General features: G+C 38.1%; 2 protein-coding genes across 2 annotated transcripts; both read right to left on the bottom strand.

Moving 5' to 3' along the window:
* Window positions 1-2,781: 2,781 nt before the first annotated feature.
* LOC110684853 (FRIGIDA-like protein 4a) lies at window positions 2,782-8,134 on the bottom strand. The gene is made up of 3 exons (XM_021861293.1): window positions 7,079-8,134; window positions 4,621-4,796; window positions 2,782-3,590 (listed from the first exon to the last, which is right to left on the bottom strand). The coding sequence occupies exons 1-3, from the start codon at window positions 7,986-7,988 to the stop codon at window positions 3,105-3,107; spliced, it is 1,572 nt and encodes a 523-aa protein (XP_021716985.1). The 5' UTR covers window positions 7,989-8,134; the 3' UTR covers window positions 2,782-3,104.
* A 1,505-nt stretch (window positions 8,135-9,639) lies between these two features.
* Window positions 9,640-10,433, bottom strand: LOC110684852 (ferredoxin-1-like). Its single transcript, XM_021861292.1, has one exon. It carries the CDS (start codon window positions 10,201-10,203, stop codon window positions 9,751-9,753), a length of 453 nt encoding a protein of 150 aa, XP_021716984.1. The 5' UTR covers window positions 10,204-10,433; the 3' UTR covers window positions 9,640-9,750.
* Window positions 10,434-16,076: the final 5,643 nt, after the last annotated feature.

Genomic DNA, 16,076 nt, shown 5'->3' with positions numbered 1-16,076 from the left:
AGCCGCGTGCAAGTCCCAGAGTTGCGCTCTGAACTCCAGCGCGACTTTGAGAGTTGCGCGCGCCTCCTGACACCGCGGCTCTAAAACCCAAACCTAGATTCCTTTTCCTATAAATAGGAGTCTTTGTTAGCCCTAAACACAACAGAAAAATCAAATTTAAAACCTTAGAATTCTTAAAACCCTAATCTCTCAAGTTCTCTATTACTATCATACTACTTTTCCCCTCTCTTCCAAAATACTCTTCAACCCTAGTTTATTCTTTTGAATTCCTTGGAGGTACGAAGGAGGGAAGTCCATAAACGCCCAAAATGGAGATCTAGCAAAAAAAGGAGAATAGTTAGTTTCCTGAGCACTTAATTAAATCAGTTTTTCTTTTTTGTTTAAATAACTTTAATCAATTAATTAGTGTTGTTTGATCATTTAAAATAAACTCTAAATAATTAATTCACGTAGTATTCTTTCGTTAATTAAAGAATAGAATTGGAATAATTAAATTGTTGCTTTACCGCTTAAGCCAAGGCGAATCTTGTTTATTATTGTTTTTTCACTAATTTAAATAAATAAGAATAACGACATTCATTGCAATGTAGACTTTTTGTGATTAATGTTTGTAAATAAAATCAACTAACTTAATTTTTAGGAATCGCGTTGCATATATTATTTGGTATGAAATTGTTAAAAAGGAAGAGCTAATAAATGCCGCACTAGAGCTAGGATTGCGAACCTCAAAGAAAACGTTTTTCTAGTACCCTCGCTCCCAAACTCATTTCTGGTTAAATACACCAATTTGGGCATGGGTAAACTTATGATTCATGGCAATTATCCCTTGAACACTACTTGGGAGAAAGGTATGAACGAGGTTTATGAGTTTTCCAAAAACTCATTGGCGACTCTCTATTGGTTTCTTATAAAAAAAAAAGTAATGACAGACTCAATTCTAATTTGAGGTCTCCCAAACAGTCAGGAATTCAAATCCTAACATACCCTAAAAAGTGTAAAATCTTAGGCTTTTAAAGGGCCAAGAACATAGAGAAAATAGGATCCCCAACGATGGGCTACCCTCCTCACAAGGAGTTGTCCTTGATTGAAATGTTCATAGTTTCATGATTATAAATTATTCAATTACGAGTAATCATTCAACTGTTTATGATGGACTAGCTATATATTTAAGGGATTTCATTATTTTGAGGGTTTATATGAAAATTGTAGGTGGATATGGTGAAAATTTTGAGTGTATTTCGGCTTAATGTCATATATTAACAATGACTACAGAACACTATCTATGGAATCATGTTGCCTTTGCTTAATCTCATCTAACCTTCTTAATTTGCTGACTTTAGTTTGCTTAATTTGCTGACTTTAATTTGCTTAATGTTCATTTAATGCTTGCAATTTTTATTTTTTTTTAATGCTCTAAGGATAATGGCTAGTTAAAGTGTGGCTAGGTTGCCAGAAAGTTGGGTTGAGTACCCAAAGGGTGAAAAAAATAAAAGGATAGAGCCTATTGTTATGTTAAATCCCCCAAAGTATTCCAAATTGATTCCCCCCCCCCCACCCTAGTTTTTCCATTTCCTTTCCTAAGCCACCATCCCCCTTCTACCCTAAACCCCACCACCCTGACCACATCCCTAGGGATGTCAACGGGGCGGGGAGGGACGGGGCGGATGTTGGCTTTCCCATCCCCATTCCCACCTAAAATTCTCATCCCCATCTCCATCCCCATCCCCACGGCGGGTCCAAAATTTATCCCTATCCCCGCCCCGACGAATATAATTCCAAAACCATCCCCGCCCCAACCCCCACTTGGATATCCACCCCCACATAATCCCCAACCAAGACCAGCCTAATTCCCGCCTCCCAAATACAATAATACTACGTAATGCGAAGTATAAATGACAATAAATTAAAAAAAAATAAAAAATTATGGTTAATATTACATTTTCTTTTAAAATATAAGTATAATTACTATGTACTTTACTACTATAATTTACATAATATTTTTATAAAATACTACTAATTATACATATTTTTTTTTTTTAATATATACATGTGGGTATGGGGTGGCCCGAGTTGGGATGAAGCGGGTACAAAGTGGGGCAAATGGGGCGGGGTGGGTACAACCTAAAATCCACCCCCGCCCCATCACCCATGGCAAGTATGGTTTTTATCCCCATTCCCGCCCCATCACCCGCCAAACCGAGATTCATTCCCGCCCCACTGAGGCGGGTCTGCTACTTGACCCACCCTACTGACATCCCCTGGGCGCCCACCTCCCCCCCCCCCCCCACCTAAACCACCCCTTGAATAACCCTAAAAATCCCTCCCGAACCCCTAACCACCCCTCCCCCAAAACCCTAGCGGTTGGGGGGTTTCAAGGGTGGTGGGGAGGGTTTTTTAAGGGTTTTTTTTTGGGGGGGGGGGGGAGGGAGGGGGTTTCAAGAAGGGGAGGAAGATTTGGGAGGAAGGGCAGGGGTGGGGGGAGGGGCTGCCGAGGGATGCGACGAGGGTGGCTAGGTTGTGGTATCTTCATGGTGGCCAGAGAGAGGGAAAGAGAAGTAAATTGGTGGTTATGTGGTGGTTTTGATTTGTTTTCTTGTTTAAAACAAACATTGTAAATCAAAAGGAATTACATTCTATTCTTCTGCTTTCCCTTTGTTTAAGTCATTCCTTTTTCCTTAGATAGACCAAACGACCCCTTAATAATTGCTCTAGTTTTACAATATATGGCATATACAATATCCTTCCACCAATGTTGATATGCAAATATAAAGGCACGCCTGCTGTACAAGAAAACGTACCTGCATGACCATATTTTCCAGGATTGCAATTTAACTCACAAGACACAAGCATCAGCAGAGTAATCTATCTACTAAATTCAGGGTTCACCTACACCCTTGGATAACATTAAAACTTCATCCTAGTTACTTTTTCACAACACCTAGAGCTATCAGTTTGATTAACATTAGAAAATACAGAATATTTCGTAATAAACACACACATCGCTACCATTATAAGGTTAGTGATTACAGACAAACCATTTTTAATATCAGGTGGTCATTGTGGTTACCATACCAGTCTCATGGTTAACGAAGACCAGTCACCTATCAGTAGTAAACCTGTGGATAAGACGGTGCCATCCCATTGCTGTAGCCATATGTTGGGTAACTAATAGGTGCTCCCGAGTATGGACCAGCCATGGCAGGAGGGGCAGCCTCTGGTGAGTAAGGATACGGAGGGCTGCTGCTTCCATACATAGCAGGTGCAGGTCTATCATAAGGATAAGGTGCAACCCCAGCTGGGTACTGGGGGTGTGAAGGAGACCTGACATATGCAGGAGCAGGTGGAAATGATGATACATAAGCATTTGTTGAACGACCAGCTTTGGCTGGAGGCATATAACCATTGTTGCAGACCCTGGTTCTCTTATTTGCAGGTACTGATGCAGTTTTCTTCTTGTCAGTTTTGAACTTCTCCAACTGCTCAAGCCTCTTCTTGAGGTTCTCTGGGGGGAACTCATCTTCCAGTTTGTATTCTTCGATGCACTTGAGTACTGCACGGAGAGCAGACTGCTCTTTCCGATTAGCTAGTTGCTACAGGACACAAATTCCAAGTTAGTCAGCACAATTATAACATACTTATGTCAATTTCACTTTGGAGAGCATCCCAAGTCCCAAACCCTTAAAAAATACACACTCCAGCCCACAAAATAGGAAACAGTATAATAAGTGTATGATCTTGAATATTCCCTGCAACAAAGAAAAAGGACATCTCTAACATTGGCTAACAGCAAAGAGACTTGTAAGATTATGTTTCAAGAAAGGATTTAGTAGCAATATGGTTAAATATGGAAAACTATTACATTGGGCAAGAGGATAGAGAAATTATTCCCTTAGGCAAGCATCATTAAAGAGCCAACCATCAAGGAAAAATACTTTGCTGTGAAGCACTGCAGACAAAGAACATAGCTGCCATTAACGGCTAACTGCCTAACCTCTAAGATAAAGCTCTAAAAAGAGCAATCATGACCTTGAGAAGTTGAAGGCATATAGCTAACTTGCTAAAGGGGTGTGCCATGAACGTGCGTACAAGAAAAAAGGAAAACATTACCAAACATAAATCACTAATCCAAGTCCCTTTTTTAGTTCTCTTGGGTGTCAATTATAATTTATAAAGCTCTTTATATAGCAGCAAGCATAGTACACTACTAAAGTGTAGAAGCAATGTTGGGAGAAAGCTGAAGCTAGACATACTCATGGATAGTAGCCATCCCAACTTAATAAGAGGGTTTTTATTTTGGGAGAAGAGGAGAGGGGGGGGGTATTTGAACAGGGACATACTCCATTTTTTGCCCCATACTAAAAATAACCACAACGGACCACTACCTAACTTTGACATTCACTACATTTGGTACCCCAAATTTAGGTCTCATCAACTCCCCCCAACCAAAACATAAAAAATGTAGCCAAAATGGGGAAAACTTAAGGGGAAGAGGGAGTAGAAATTAATTGTTGATCTTAGAATGGTCCTTAAAGTAAAAGATAGTAAAGGGCAATGAAAGTAATAAAGTAAAAACTATAAAAAGCTAAACAAGGAACAATCAGCAGGAAAATAGGGAAATACCGCAGCACGTCCACCATGATTTGGGTCTTCTAAAATTGCAGCAGCAGCTTTTTTTGCATCCTTGAGGAATGACTTTAGTAATGGGACAGGTGGAAACTTATCTACAAGGCCAACTTCAAAGGTAAAATGAACAGCATCAACTTGTTGTCCCCTGCTTATCAATTCTTCAATCATCTCTGCAAATAATAATAACTTGTATCAGTATCTAACTAATAGACACAAGCCGGTCACAATTTATTATGAAAAAGAGAGCAGAAAGTAAACTCTATAGACTAGAAGCAAAAGCACTCCTTAGTCCAGGCAATAAAAGTTATAGTTCTCCCCTGCGTACGAAATGTAAATATATATGGCAAATCTAAAAACGTAAGGGATGCAAACGTCTTAATCCTATTAAAGTACATAAATACTAATGAAGCTAGGGATCTAGAAAAGGAATTATGAAAGGTAATGCTGCTAAATTTGTGTGACATTTTCTATTCTCCCCCACCCCCTCTCTCTCTCTCTCTTTTTATTTGCGTGTGTGTGTGTTTCTGCCAGAAGAGATCCTAATAGAACGCAAATGTTACACACAATTTAGAAGCTCGGAACATAATAGGGTGATAACTCCAGTTTTCCATAAGTTTATGAAACAAGAACGTTTGAAAAAGAGATGACCTTCATTGAATTTCAGTGCAACACCCCCAGAGCACTAAGATACAAGAAAAGGTAGTAAAGGACGAGAACATTACCATACAACCAATTAAGGGAAGATTGATATGCATTTATTAATAGCTGATAACCCTTGTTGCCACAGAGGCATAAAGTAAAGGCAGAACTCTCTTTAAAAAAAGCATTTGTTACAAGGATACAACTACATGCTTCCAAAAACACAATAAATGAAAGAGTATGATTGAAAGATTGCCAAGAGAAAGTGGCATTTGGTAACAGCCAAGAGATTGGACTTAGAGCTTTCTGTGTGGAAAAATAGCCCTTCTATAATCTATACCATCCTTGCCTAATCATTTTCTTTTCTCTACAAATAGCACAACAGTTTTTTTTTTAAGCAAATGATGTTGCTATCTTATAGAAAACTATAAAATGAGGCTAACAATCCAAAACAGAGAGAAAAATATTAATAAAAGGGACTTATATCTTCACTTTTGGAGGCACATTGAAGAATCAATAGAATTTTATTTATTTATTTTTTTTTTTCAGGTACATGCCTAGCAAAAACAGGCAGGGATGGAGAGCCTACACTCTCATTTCTGGTTCTTCTCAAAGATTAACATGTGGTTGATGAAAAGCAACAAACTAAATTCCCAACCGGTTTTGATTAATAAACTTTTGGAGTACAAGGATGGGATAAATATGCAGTGTAGCGTCAATAAAATTCTGACATGCTACCTTCTAAGACAGAGAATGCCAGAAACACACGCATGTTTTAGTAAATTCAACACTGGGGCTAATTTTGTTGCTCAATATATATTGTCCGGTACTTCATAATTAGCATTTTTCAAGGGAGTTTATAGGCAAAATGCTGCAGAAATATTGACCTACTACAGAAAAAATTAAGTCCACAGAGAATCTTGAACACGTATCTACAGGGAGGAAAACGAAGAAGGGACAGAAGAATCATAGGAGGACATTGGACACTGAACATCTAATAGTGCACCCAAAATTAAAGTTTAATATGTCATAGATTTGTGAACTCATATACCTACTTACATCCTTCAAACATTCTGAAAATTAGTTGTAAGGGAATTCATCACTACCACCACCCTCAAATTCTTAACAATTTGTTCCACTCAAATCTTCAGCAAATGCAACCACAAATTACACAGAAAGCACTACATAAAAAACTACCAGCAATTGAAGTTCCGACTTTATCTTCCATTGCAGGAACAAACACAATCAGCTTATCATTTGGAGGGAAAAGAATTATACATCTATACAGTATACAAAACCTTCTCCACTATGAATAACCTAGAAAATTTCCTCCCTCCGCCCTTCGCCCCACCCCTCGTTTCATGTACGGGTGGCCAAGGACAGTGTAATTAAAATATTAAATCCTCTTTTATATTAAAATTTTAAAACAAGAGAGAAGTACAGCTTTTATACCCTTATAGACCTTATTATGCCTCGAAACCTAAATCAACTTAAACTAAACACAATAAATGACACAAAATTACACATCCTTGGATCCTTAAATAATGTAGCTCATACATGCAACCAAATCCAACTTGGCTGCACAAAACCTTAAGAGAAACAATATTATTCCCCAAAAGGGCAATAAAATAAATCAAAACCATGTGCATTTTACATACAGACAAATTTCATTAGTGTTCCAAGAATGTTAATGCAACATAAATTCCTCTTAAAAAATACAACCTTGACATAAACATATAATAAAATTCAACACCAAATAAACAAATTTGCATAATTGTAATACCAATAAAACAAAAATAAAAGTAATTCTTACCAGGCATGTTATCACCTAAACCAAGAGAAACAGCAAGCTTAGGCATCTGCTTCCTCCAAGCAGACCCAACAACAAGCTTACGATACAGACCAACATCCTGCTTCTTTACAATACCAAAAGTAACCAAGTGCTGCAGAAATGTATGCACATCAGGGGTCTTAACATTCTCGATCCCGCCACGCTCCTCCAAGCTACGCTTCCAAGTCTCGGCTATACCCTCCGCCTTCTTCCTCACACTAGGGGTAACAATTAAACGATCTTTCCCGACCACGGGATCAACCACAACAGGTATAAGAGACTCCAATAAGAGAACACAAGCCCACCCCAAATCATTCACTCTTTCAATCTTATCCGCCCTCTTATCCACCGGGAAAACCTCGGATATCGCTTCGAGCACGAACTTAGGCGGATCCACACAATCAGCCAAAGCTAAAGGAATCTTAGCTCTAAGCAAATCAAGCTCCTTCTTCCTGACAGTAACAAACCTCCAAAACCCATCGTAATCCATCCAAATACAAAAACCCTTCAATTTCATCAACAACCCTTCACCATCATCAACTTCCCCAATCTCAACAACATTCTCATTTTCTCTCTCCTCAACTCCAAGACTCAATGCGACCTTCTTGGATTCCTCAGCTCGACCAATTGCGATCTCAACAGAACCTTCAATGGTAACTTCCCTCTTCTTAAGCACCTCAAGAGATTGCTTGGTTTGATCATCTAGGGTTCGAATTTTCCTCTTCAATGCCTCGGATTTGCGACGAATGTCTTCTTCAAGGGTGTTGAAGTGATCTGAGAGCTCCTTCCATAGCAGAGTACATGACGTCATCAACGACGTCTGCTTCTGGAAATCCTCAAAACTAGGTGAGTTATACTGAGTTGGCTCGCCCGGGTCGGGTATCGAACTCATAATCCTCCCTGTTTTTTCTCTCACTCACTCTCTCGCTGAGTCAGTGACTCGATGTGTTTGCTTGTACCAAATGATGAAATGAAACCCTAGAAATGGGTAATAAAGAGGGGGAGAATGTGATTAAAGAGAGGGAAAACAGAGAAAAAGAAAGGGGGGTGTTGGTGTCTTAAAAAAGCAAAGGTGGTGGGATGGGGGATGACGTGGGATGATGTGACAGTGACACGTACGGAAAATAGGGTAGAGAGTGGGAGTGGGTTTGGGTTAAGTCGTTTTAATAAGAAAAAGTAAAGGCTACATTGAGCCAATAGCTAAAGTGTAACAGGGTGTCTCTCACTTGCATTCTATGCTATTCTCCCGTGCTATCAAAGAAATTGTCTATCGAAGTGGGGAATAAGTTAAGTGGTTAGACCTCTCTTTCCTGTTTCAAGAGATCTTGGTATCGATTCTCATCACCCGTCCTGTGGCTCTTTAAACACCAAAAATAAAAAAAAATAAAAAATTTCTATGTAAGAGTGAGAAATAGCTTAAGTGGTTAGAGCTTTTCTTCCGGTTACAAGAAATTTCCTATGTTTGTTTTTGTTTCGCTTTGGGTGCTTTAAGTTTTTGAAATACTCACTTGCACTTAGAGATGTTAAAATAATCCGATCAAACCGATTTCAAACCGATCTTGAAATAAATTCAGAGTTCGACTTTTATGAATACAATATTTCATCATGACTCAAATTTAAAAAACTCGACTCGACCTCACCAAACCCAACCCAGACCTCGGAGTTGACACATCTACCTGCACTAACAATATTTGACACATTTTTCATTTTGATTTGTTTCTCTATTTGACTCCTTATTATAAATAGAATGCAACCATTAATTTTTTTAATTTATTTGGAATGACTCGTTATGAACTGATTTACTTTTGTTTCATTTCCGTTGCTCCGTATTAGAATATCATCAATCTTTCTAAAATTTTTGTGGAGGTGTGTTGTAATAAATTTTTTTTATATTATTATTATTATTTTTTTAATTTCAAGCTCTGATCTTAAGGTTCTAGAAAATATTTTGTGCTTTTGGAAAATAAAATTTACACTTTGAAATCACTCCACTTATCACCGTTTATTTGACACACTTTAACTAGAAATGTTTGTTAAAGTACAAACTTTACAATATTTTACATCTAAATACTAATATCTAATTTCATTTCTTAGCAAAAGAAGATAGTCAAAGTGAGTACATATATAATAATGCAAAGGTCAAATTGTGTCAAGTAAATAAGGATAAGCACAGAGAGAGAGTAAGTCATTTTATCCATAACCAAAAACAATGTATTGGGCAGAACATTTACATCGTTATGATGAGGTATCTAAAACATATTGACCAACTTTGTAAATCAAACACACAAAACAGGGTTATCAAAGACAAAGGTACTTTACATATGAAATTATGTCAAACGTTAGGCACAGATAACAGAACAAATTGTAAACCTTAAGCTTCCGAAGTTGAATAATCAAAACTAAATCTTAGGCACCAAAAAATGCATAACACAATCAGATATCAAAAAAGGTAACACACCCAAAAACACTCATTTCTACAACAACATTAGCATAAAAAACAATCTCTAGAACAGGTAAAAAAGAAGAGTAACACAATCAAATAATTAAACCAAGTGAGTGTAATAATTAAGATCTTCCTATAACTTAATAATTAAAGTACAAAAACTGTAATATAATAATTCTGCAAAGCTAATGACACAAAATTCAAAATGAAATTAGTCATTAGCAGTAGCTAATTGAAGAGACAACAACTCTTCTTCAGGAATAGTTTTAATACTACAATCTGATCGTGGGTAAGCAACACACAAAAGTGCAAACCCACGTTCAATAACATCATCACTAAGCATTCCTTCACTTTGATCAACTTTTCCACTTATAAGCTTAGCAGGGCATGTCATGCAAACCCCGAGTTTGCAGTCGTGCGGGATGTCTAGCCCGCTATCGAGCGCCTTCGAAAGGATGCTCTCGTCGGGTTCGACTTCTAGTTCCGTGGATTGACCTTCGTGCTCTACTACCACTTTGTATGCGGTACAAAAGAGAGATTGTTGTCGTCGAGAAGGTTGGGATGATAGGGTGTATGAAGTGATTTGTTTCGCGGGTTTTGGGTGTGGTTGTGGTTGGTTTGTGAGAGTGAGGAATGATGGTGTGGTGAAGCGGAGAGTTGTCATGGTTATGGCTCTAGTGAGGAAGAAGGCAGTGTGGGTTGTTTGGAAGGGTTGAGAGTCTAAGAGGATTGTGTGGTTGGCGCTAGGATAAGGTTCTCTATCCTACTTTGATAGCTTTTGCAAACGTACTGCTTATTTCTTTTTTCTTTTTAGTTATTCCATATTTAAAATGGAAAATAACACTGTATTGTTATTTAGAAGCACGGGTTAAAAAGATCACAAATAGTATAGTAATTACAGTCAGTCCCTTTATGTAATATTTATTCAGTTTTGTCATATTAGAGATTTTAGTTTTGTTTGTTGGTTTGTTTTTTGTGTACATGGATACAAATTTGAAAAATTCGTCTTGCACATCTGTGTAAGGAATTATGTGTCTGTTGATAGGATTGTTGATTTGAAAGACTCGTCCGACTTTGAGAGCCAATCAAGTTATTTCACGTTCACGACAAAACATTAATGAAGCTTAATCAAGAAATATGCAAATACTTCCTAAAAAAAATGATACAAAGACATCTAAAAGTATTTAAGAGCAATTCGGAAGCGATGCCATTAATTTTGTATTGACAATTTAGATCTCGTAAAGGATAGTTTTAAGTGTCAAAGGTACAAGCAGAGTTTGCTCTATGCACATTATGTGGCTGCGTTTTTGTAGGATGTTGGGGGGGGGGGGGGTAGCCCCTTTTGTCCATTGTTAAAAAAAAAAAGAAATTTTATAAATAACCACCCCTGAAAGCACCTTCACTGAACTAATCACCCGGTTTTTCGAAATTAAAAAATACCATCTGTTTCGGGGTTTTCTGTGTCATTCGGGAGAGTTACAACACCAAGACTAGAATCCGGACGTCTGTACCTGCAAAACAACGGAGACTTCGGTTGGGGGAGTTCCGCCTCCAACGATCAAGTTAGAACGGGAAGGGAGTCTGTAATAAATGCGGAAGTTAAGAATCTTCTCGAATTACGAGATCGGGAGTAAATGATCTGCAATTAATATGCTCGGTTTCTTGTAATTGAATGTGAATAATGTGTTTCCAATGGGGAAACATCTCCCTAATTATAGGGTCTTGAAGTACGTGCCACGTGTCCAGAGGGGATTGATTCTGGTGAACACTCTGAAGGTGACACGTGTCACACGCTGATTGGTCCACGTAGCATAGGGTATTTTTACTCTAAACACCATCCATTAAAGACAAAACCAGTACGTTTCACAACCCCTTCTCCTATTCCGGCCTGTTTTCAATTCTGACTTGGGGGCCCTCCATTGCACATTCTTTCTCTATTTTTTTCCTTCTCTTCATGTGTTCAGGCCCAACTTCAAAAACCACTATTCATCTACCATCATCCATCTTCAAATAAAACCGCCACCTTACTCAAAGCTCCACCACTCATCCACCACCACCAAACCCGCAACACCACAACAACGTCACACCAGCAATTTTCACCTTCCCTCACGCCAACAATTCCAACCTGCAACACTATCACCCAAATCGCCCCAATTCCATCGAACTATACACAATAAGACACCACATCTTCACCGCCCCTGCACCACAACACCCTTAATATAAGCTCCACCACTAATATATCGGTACCTAGTTGTAGACGTCAATTGAAGCGCGCCTACTTAAGGATGTGTGATTATGCTTGGAAATCATAGGAAGTTGGATTTGACATATACGATTAGGGACAAAAAAGGCAAGGAGCTACCAACAAGTTTTTCAAGAACTTGTAAACCGTTCACGGATCATTTAAGGCAACCACGAATAAAGGAAACGATAGGAAACAACGATTGACCTATGAAGGTTACACCCCATTCATAATCCATGAAATTACCAACTCCAGATGGTGAACCATTCGGGGATGATGGTACAAAATGAGTCGTGCAGTCACATTCGCCCGTATTGGCCTCTACTCGATTTTTATTGTGAAAAGCATTCCTTTGATCTCAAAGCCACACAATACAATGATTCAATTTGCTCTAAACTAATATTAGGCTAAATTTGTTGAATATTAATACAACATGTAATTCTAAATATCATGATCACTTCAATTAACAACAAGATTAAAAAGGATCATAACCGGTCGTCCACATTTTCTTATTAGGCGTTATATTCAATTACATATTCCCTTTAAACATGCAATATGGTGATCAATCAATATAAAGAATAACAATAACATTGGAAGCAATTTAACCATAATAAATCTAACAATTAATGATGACAAACATAATAAAAATCGTCAGAAATATAATAGGAATAAAAGGAACATGATTCCTTACTTTGATTGTGTTTGCTTGTAACTATAAAATAATAAACACGTTAGTAACTCCAAGGAAAATAAATAATAAAATGGAAATTAATTCAAATGAAAGTAAAGTTGATTTGGGGCCAAACCCTCAAACAGTTCTACCTTTCATGTCTTGATTTAAGTATAGAATTTCGGGAAAAGTACTCACTCTGGGGAATGCTTATAGAATGAATGGTGAGATTAGGGAAGGCAAGTGTTTAGGCTAGAGCATAAGAGAGAAAGAGAGAATCTGAATTGGTCCCCCGAGACTATAAATCAGCCTCATATTTATAGAGGTAAAATGAGGGGTGAGGTCCGAAACCCTAGAAATAAGGCGTCGCAGCAGAAAAATGCACCGCGCCATGGCATTGGGCGTCGAAGCACTGGTACAAAATGTCGTGGCATAGCAAAGACACCGTGGCACGGTACCTGTTACTGTAGTATATTTTATCATTTTAAAAGACAAAAATGCGTAAAAAGATAAACCCAGGTTAAAAGAAATGTCGTGGCACGATACTTATTACTATGGCACGGCAATTTTGCAGTGGCGCGACGGTTTCGTTTTCTGGAAACTTCCTTAAAAATCATTTTTATCTTGTTTTACATAAAGTATGGGATAATTTTGCGCCGTTTTGTCATTTCGGACTTATTTTAGGGTTTTGATATATTATTAATTGGGCTCAATTAAAATATAAACGAAATACATTAAAAACGGTTTAGGATAAAATGAGAATTGGACAAGGCTTGATTAAATACTTGGACTGAAATGTGGATTGATTTGTAAACTGTATTGGTTTGAATATGGATTTTAAGCACTTTCGACATTAAATATTCGACCCGGCCAATAATGGCGGTGAAAGGTTGTTCATCATCGGGTTTGGTTTTGGGGAGACATTTTTAGATGTCTACAGAAGCCCCCACTTTGACTGAGTTTGTAGAAACGTCAGGTTCGAAAACAATAGTCAAAGTAGTCGATTGGAACGGAGAATGATCTAAGATGTTCAGCGATCTTAAATCATTTTGTTTATGTCGATACCTACGAAAAAATGTTAATTCAAAAGATAAAAGAGTAAGGGGATAGAATGCTTATCGTAAACCAATGTGTTGGCGCCAAATACGTTTGGTAGCTTTCTTCTCCTCAAGAAATCTACCAGATATTGAATGATAGTCTTCTACGCCTCAAGAATCCTATCGTGAACCACTGCGCCTCGAGCGATTCACTAAATAAAAGAGGTGACAAGTCTCCGCACCTCGGGAAACATGTCGTAGACTCCTGCGCCTCGAGCAGCCTACTGATTGATGATCTTCTGCGCCTCAGGAAGGATGATGAATGATAGTATTACCTATCGTGAACTCCTACGCCTCGAGTAGCTCACAAGTGAAAATTCACGCCTCGGGAATTACACTAAAAAAAGGTGTCCACGCCCCGGGACATAATTGCATACCACTGCGCCTCGAGAAGTATGCAGTGATTGACCATTTTTTGCGCCTCAGGAAAACATGCTTGTTGATGAAAGATTATAAGCCTTTGCGCCTCGAGAAGCTTACAATGTGAGTATGAACAGTAACCGTCCGCGCCTCGGGATGATCACTGAGTGTTGATAAATGCCTTCGATTGCCTCCTAAGAAAAGGGATGTTCGATTATCTCCAAACAGAAGTTGTGGATGATGATAATAGCGCCTTCAAGTCGTATGTATGTGACTGTATGGGCGTTGGTGATGATGATGAAATGTCGATGGTTGCACCTTCAAGTCATGTGTATCTGACTGTATAGGTGTTGCTCGGTACCTTCAAGTCATGTACATTTGACTGTATATGATGCGAGAACGTTCATTAAACCTACATGTTATAGGGCTATATTACCTGTTTAGTGGCATTTATGGCTCTAATCTACTTTTTGGATAGATTTCTTATCTTATAACGTGGCTTAGGTGAATTAAAGTGATCCCTGTGTCTTAATTTTACAATTGATGGTTGAAGATGAAGCATGGGAACAAGGATGAGAAAGAAAAGCTTTTATTTGGTAAAAACATGCAATTATCAAATTCAATAAGCTATATCTTCTTCGTTACAAAAAATTTTCAGGTGATTCAAGTTGGAGGTGAAAGTAGAGTACAAGAGCTTTCCAACGACAGGTCACATGCCCAATTTGAGCTAGAAACGAAGAAGTTATGAATGTTTGAAGTTGAGCTGTCCAGGTAGTCACGAGGAGCGCGCGCTCCCCCAATAGGAGCACCCACTCCTAAGAGCATCACTTGAAGTTTCAGTAGTGATGAGCGCCCGCTCCTACCCTTTAGAGAAGCCGCTCCCGAGGCCCTGTTTCGAGCAGACAACTTCTTTTCTTTTGTGCTTCTTTTTGCTATCTTTTTATCTTTGCCTTTCATTTGTAATCCAAGGGGTGTAATTTAAGAACTTTAGGGTTTATTTGTAAAGCCTTTAAATAGGGGCGAAGCTTTCTTTTGGGATGAACTTTTGCTTAATTATTGAAATCTATGTGATTTCTCCTCTAATCTTTGCCATACTTTGTGTTAGGCTTTGATTAAACCCTTATTCCATAAAACTTGGTGATTGGTGTGATAAAAAATTATCTTTGTTATTTGTTCTCACTCAAATTACATCTTGAACGTTGAAGTTTGGATTGAATATTGATTTTTCTTGGTTGTTTCATATCAATTTGGTATCAAGAGCCTAGGTTATTAGCCTAGAAAGATCCTACCTTTTGATTTTCTCTTTTCCCCTCTCAAAAGATCTCATCTTTTTTCCTACAAAATTTGAATTTTTCTCTCAAAGATATAAGCTTTCTATCTAGAAACATGGATGATGGGTACTTTTATGAAGATGATGAAAGTTACAATGAACACTCTAGATTGGATGCTCTAGAAAGGAAGTTTGATAGACTTCTTGAAGTCTTGGAGAATAGAAGAGGCCCTAGAAGAAGGAGAAGTCCAAGTGGAGAAGATGGTTCTCACTCTCCTCACCGGAGAAAAGAACACCACCAACGGCACCATGAGGACAACCGTGACCGAGACATCATTTTGCAACTTTCGGACTTCGAAGGTAATCTTGATCCTAATGAATTTCTTGATTGGGTTAGCACTATGGAGAAATTGTTTGATTGTAAAGGCTATAATGATGAAAAATGCCATAAATTGGCCATCATTAAGCTTAAGAAACATGCATCTTTGTGGTATGAGAATTTTAAGAATCGTAGGAGGGATGAAGGAAAAACAAAAATCACATCTTTGGAGAAATTGAAGAAACACATGAGTAGAGCTTTTGTTCCTAGAGATTATTTGCATGAAGTTTCTCTTAAATTGAATGCTTTCAAAAAACAATCTATGTTGGTGGAGAAGTATACAAGGGAGTTTAAAAATCTCTCTATTTTGAGTGGGATTGAAGTAGCCCCGAAACATAAGATTGCTAGAAACATTGGTTGTCTTGAGAGGAAGCTTGGGAAAAAGGTTGATGTTAATGCCCATGGAAGTTTTGATCATGTGGAGCAAAAGGCTTTGAGGTTTGAGAAGTATGACAAGATGAGTAGTGCTAGTGGTTATTCTAAGCCTACTTTCAAAAATGCTTTTGCTTCAAAAGGTGA

This window comes from Chenopodium quinoa, unplaced genomic scaffold (genome assembly GCF_001683475.1).
Source record: "Chenopodium quinoa cultivar QQ74 unplaced genomic scaffold, ASM168347v1, whole genome shotgun sequence".
Lineage (NCBI taxonomy): Eukaryota > Viridiplantae > Streptophyta > Magnoliopsida > Caryophyllales > Amaranthaceae > Chenopodium > Chenopodium quinoa.
Note: the sequence above shows the minus strand (reverse complement) of the source record. Positions and strands in the feature narration are given on the sequence as shown.

Bases quoted from the DNA above. Each gene is read 5' to 3' on its own strand.
- LOC110684852 (XM_021861292.1), bottom strand. From the start codon at position 10,203: ATGACAACTCTCCGCTTCACCACACCATCATTCCTCACTCTCACAAAC.
- LOC110684853 (XM_021861293.1), bottom strand. From the start codon at position 7,988: ATGAGTTCGATACCCGACCCGGGCGAGCCAACTCAGTATAACTCACCT. The intron at 4,797-7,078 runs GTAAGAATTACT...TATTATTTGCAG, and splicing joins TTTAGGTGATAACATGCCTG to AGATGATTGAAGAATTGATA. The intron at 3,591-4,620 runs GTATTTCCCTAT...TGTGTCCTGTAG, and splicing joins ATCATGGTGGACGTGCTGCG to CAACTAGCTAATCGGAAAGA.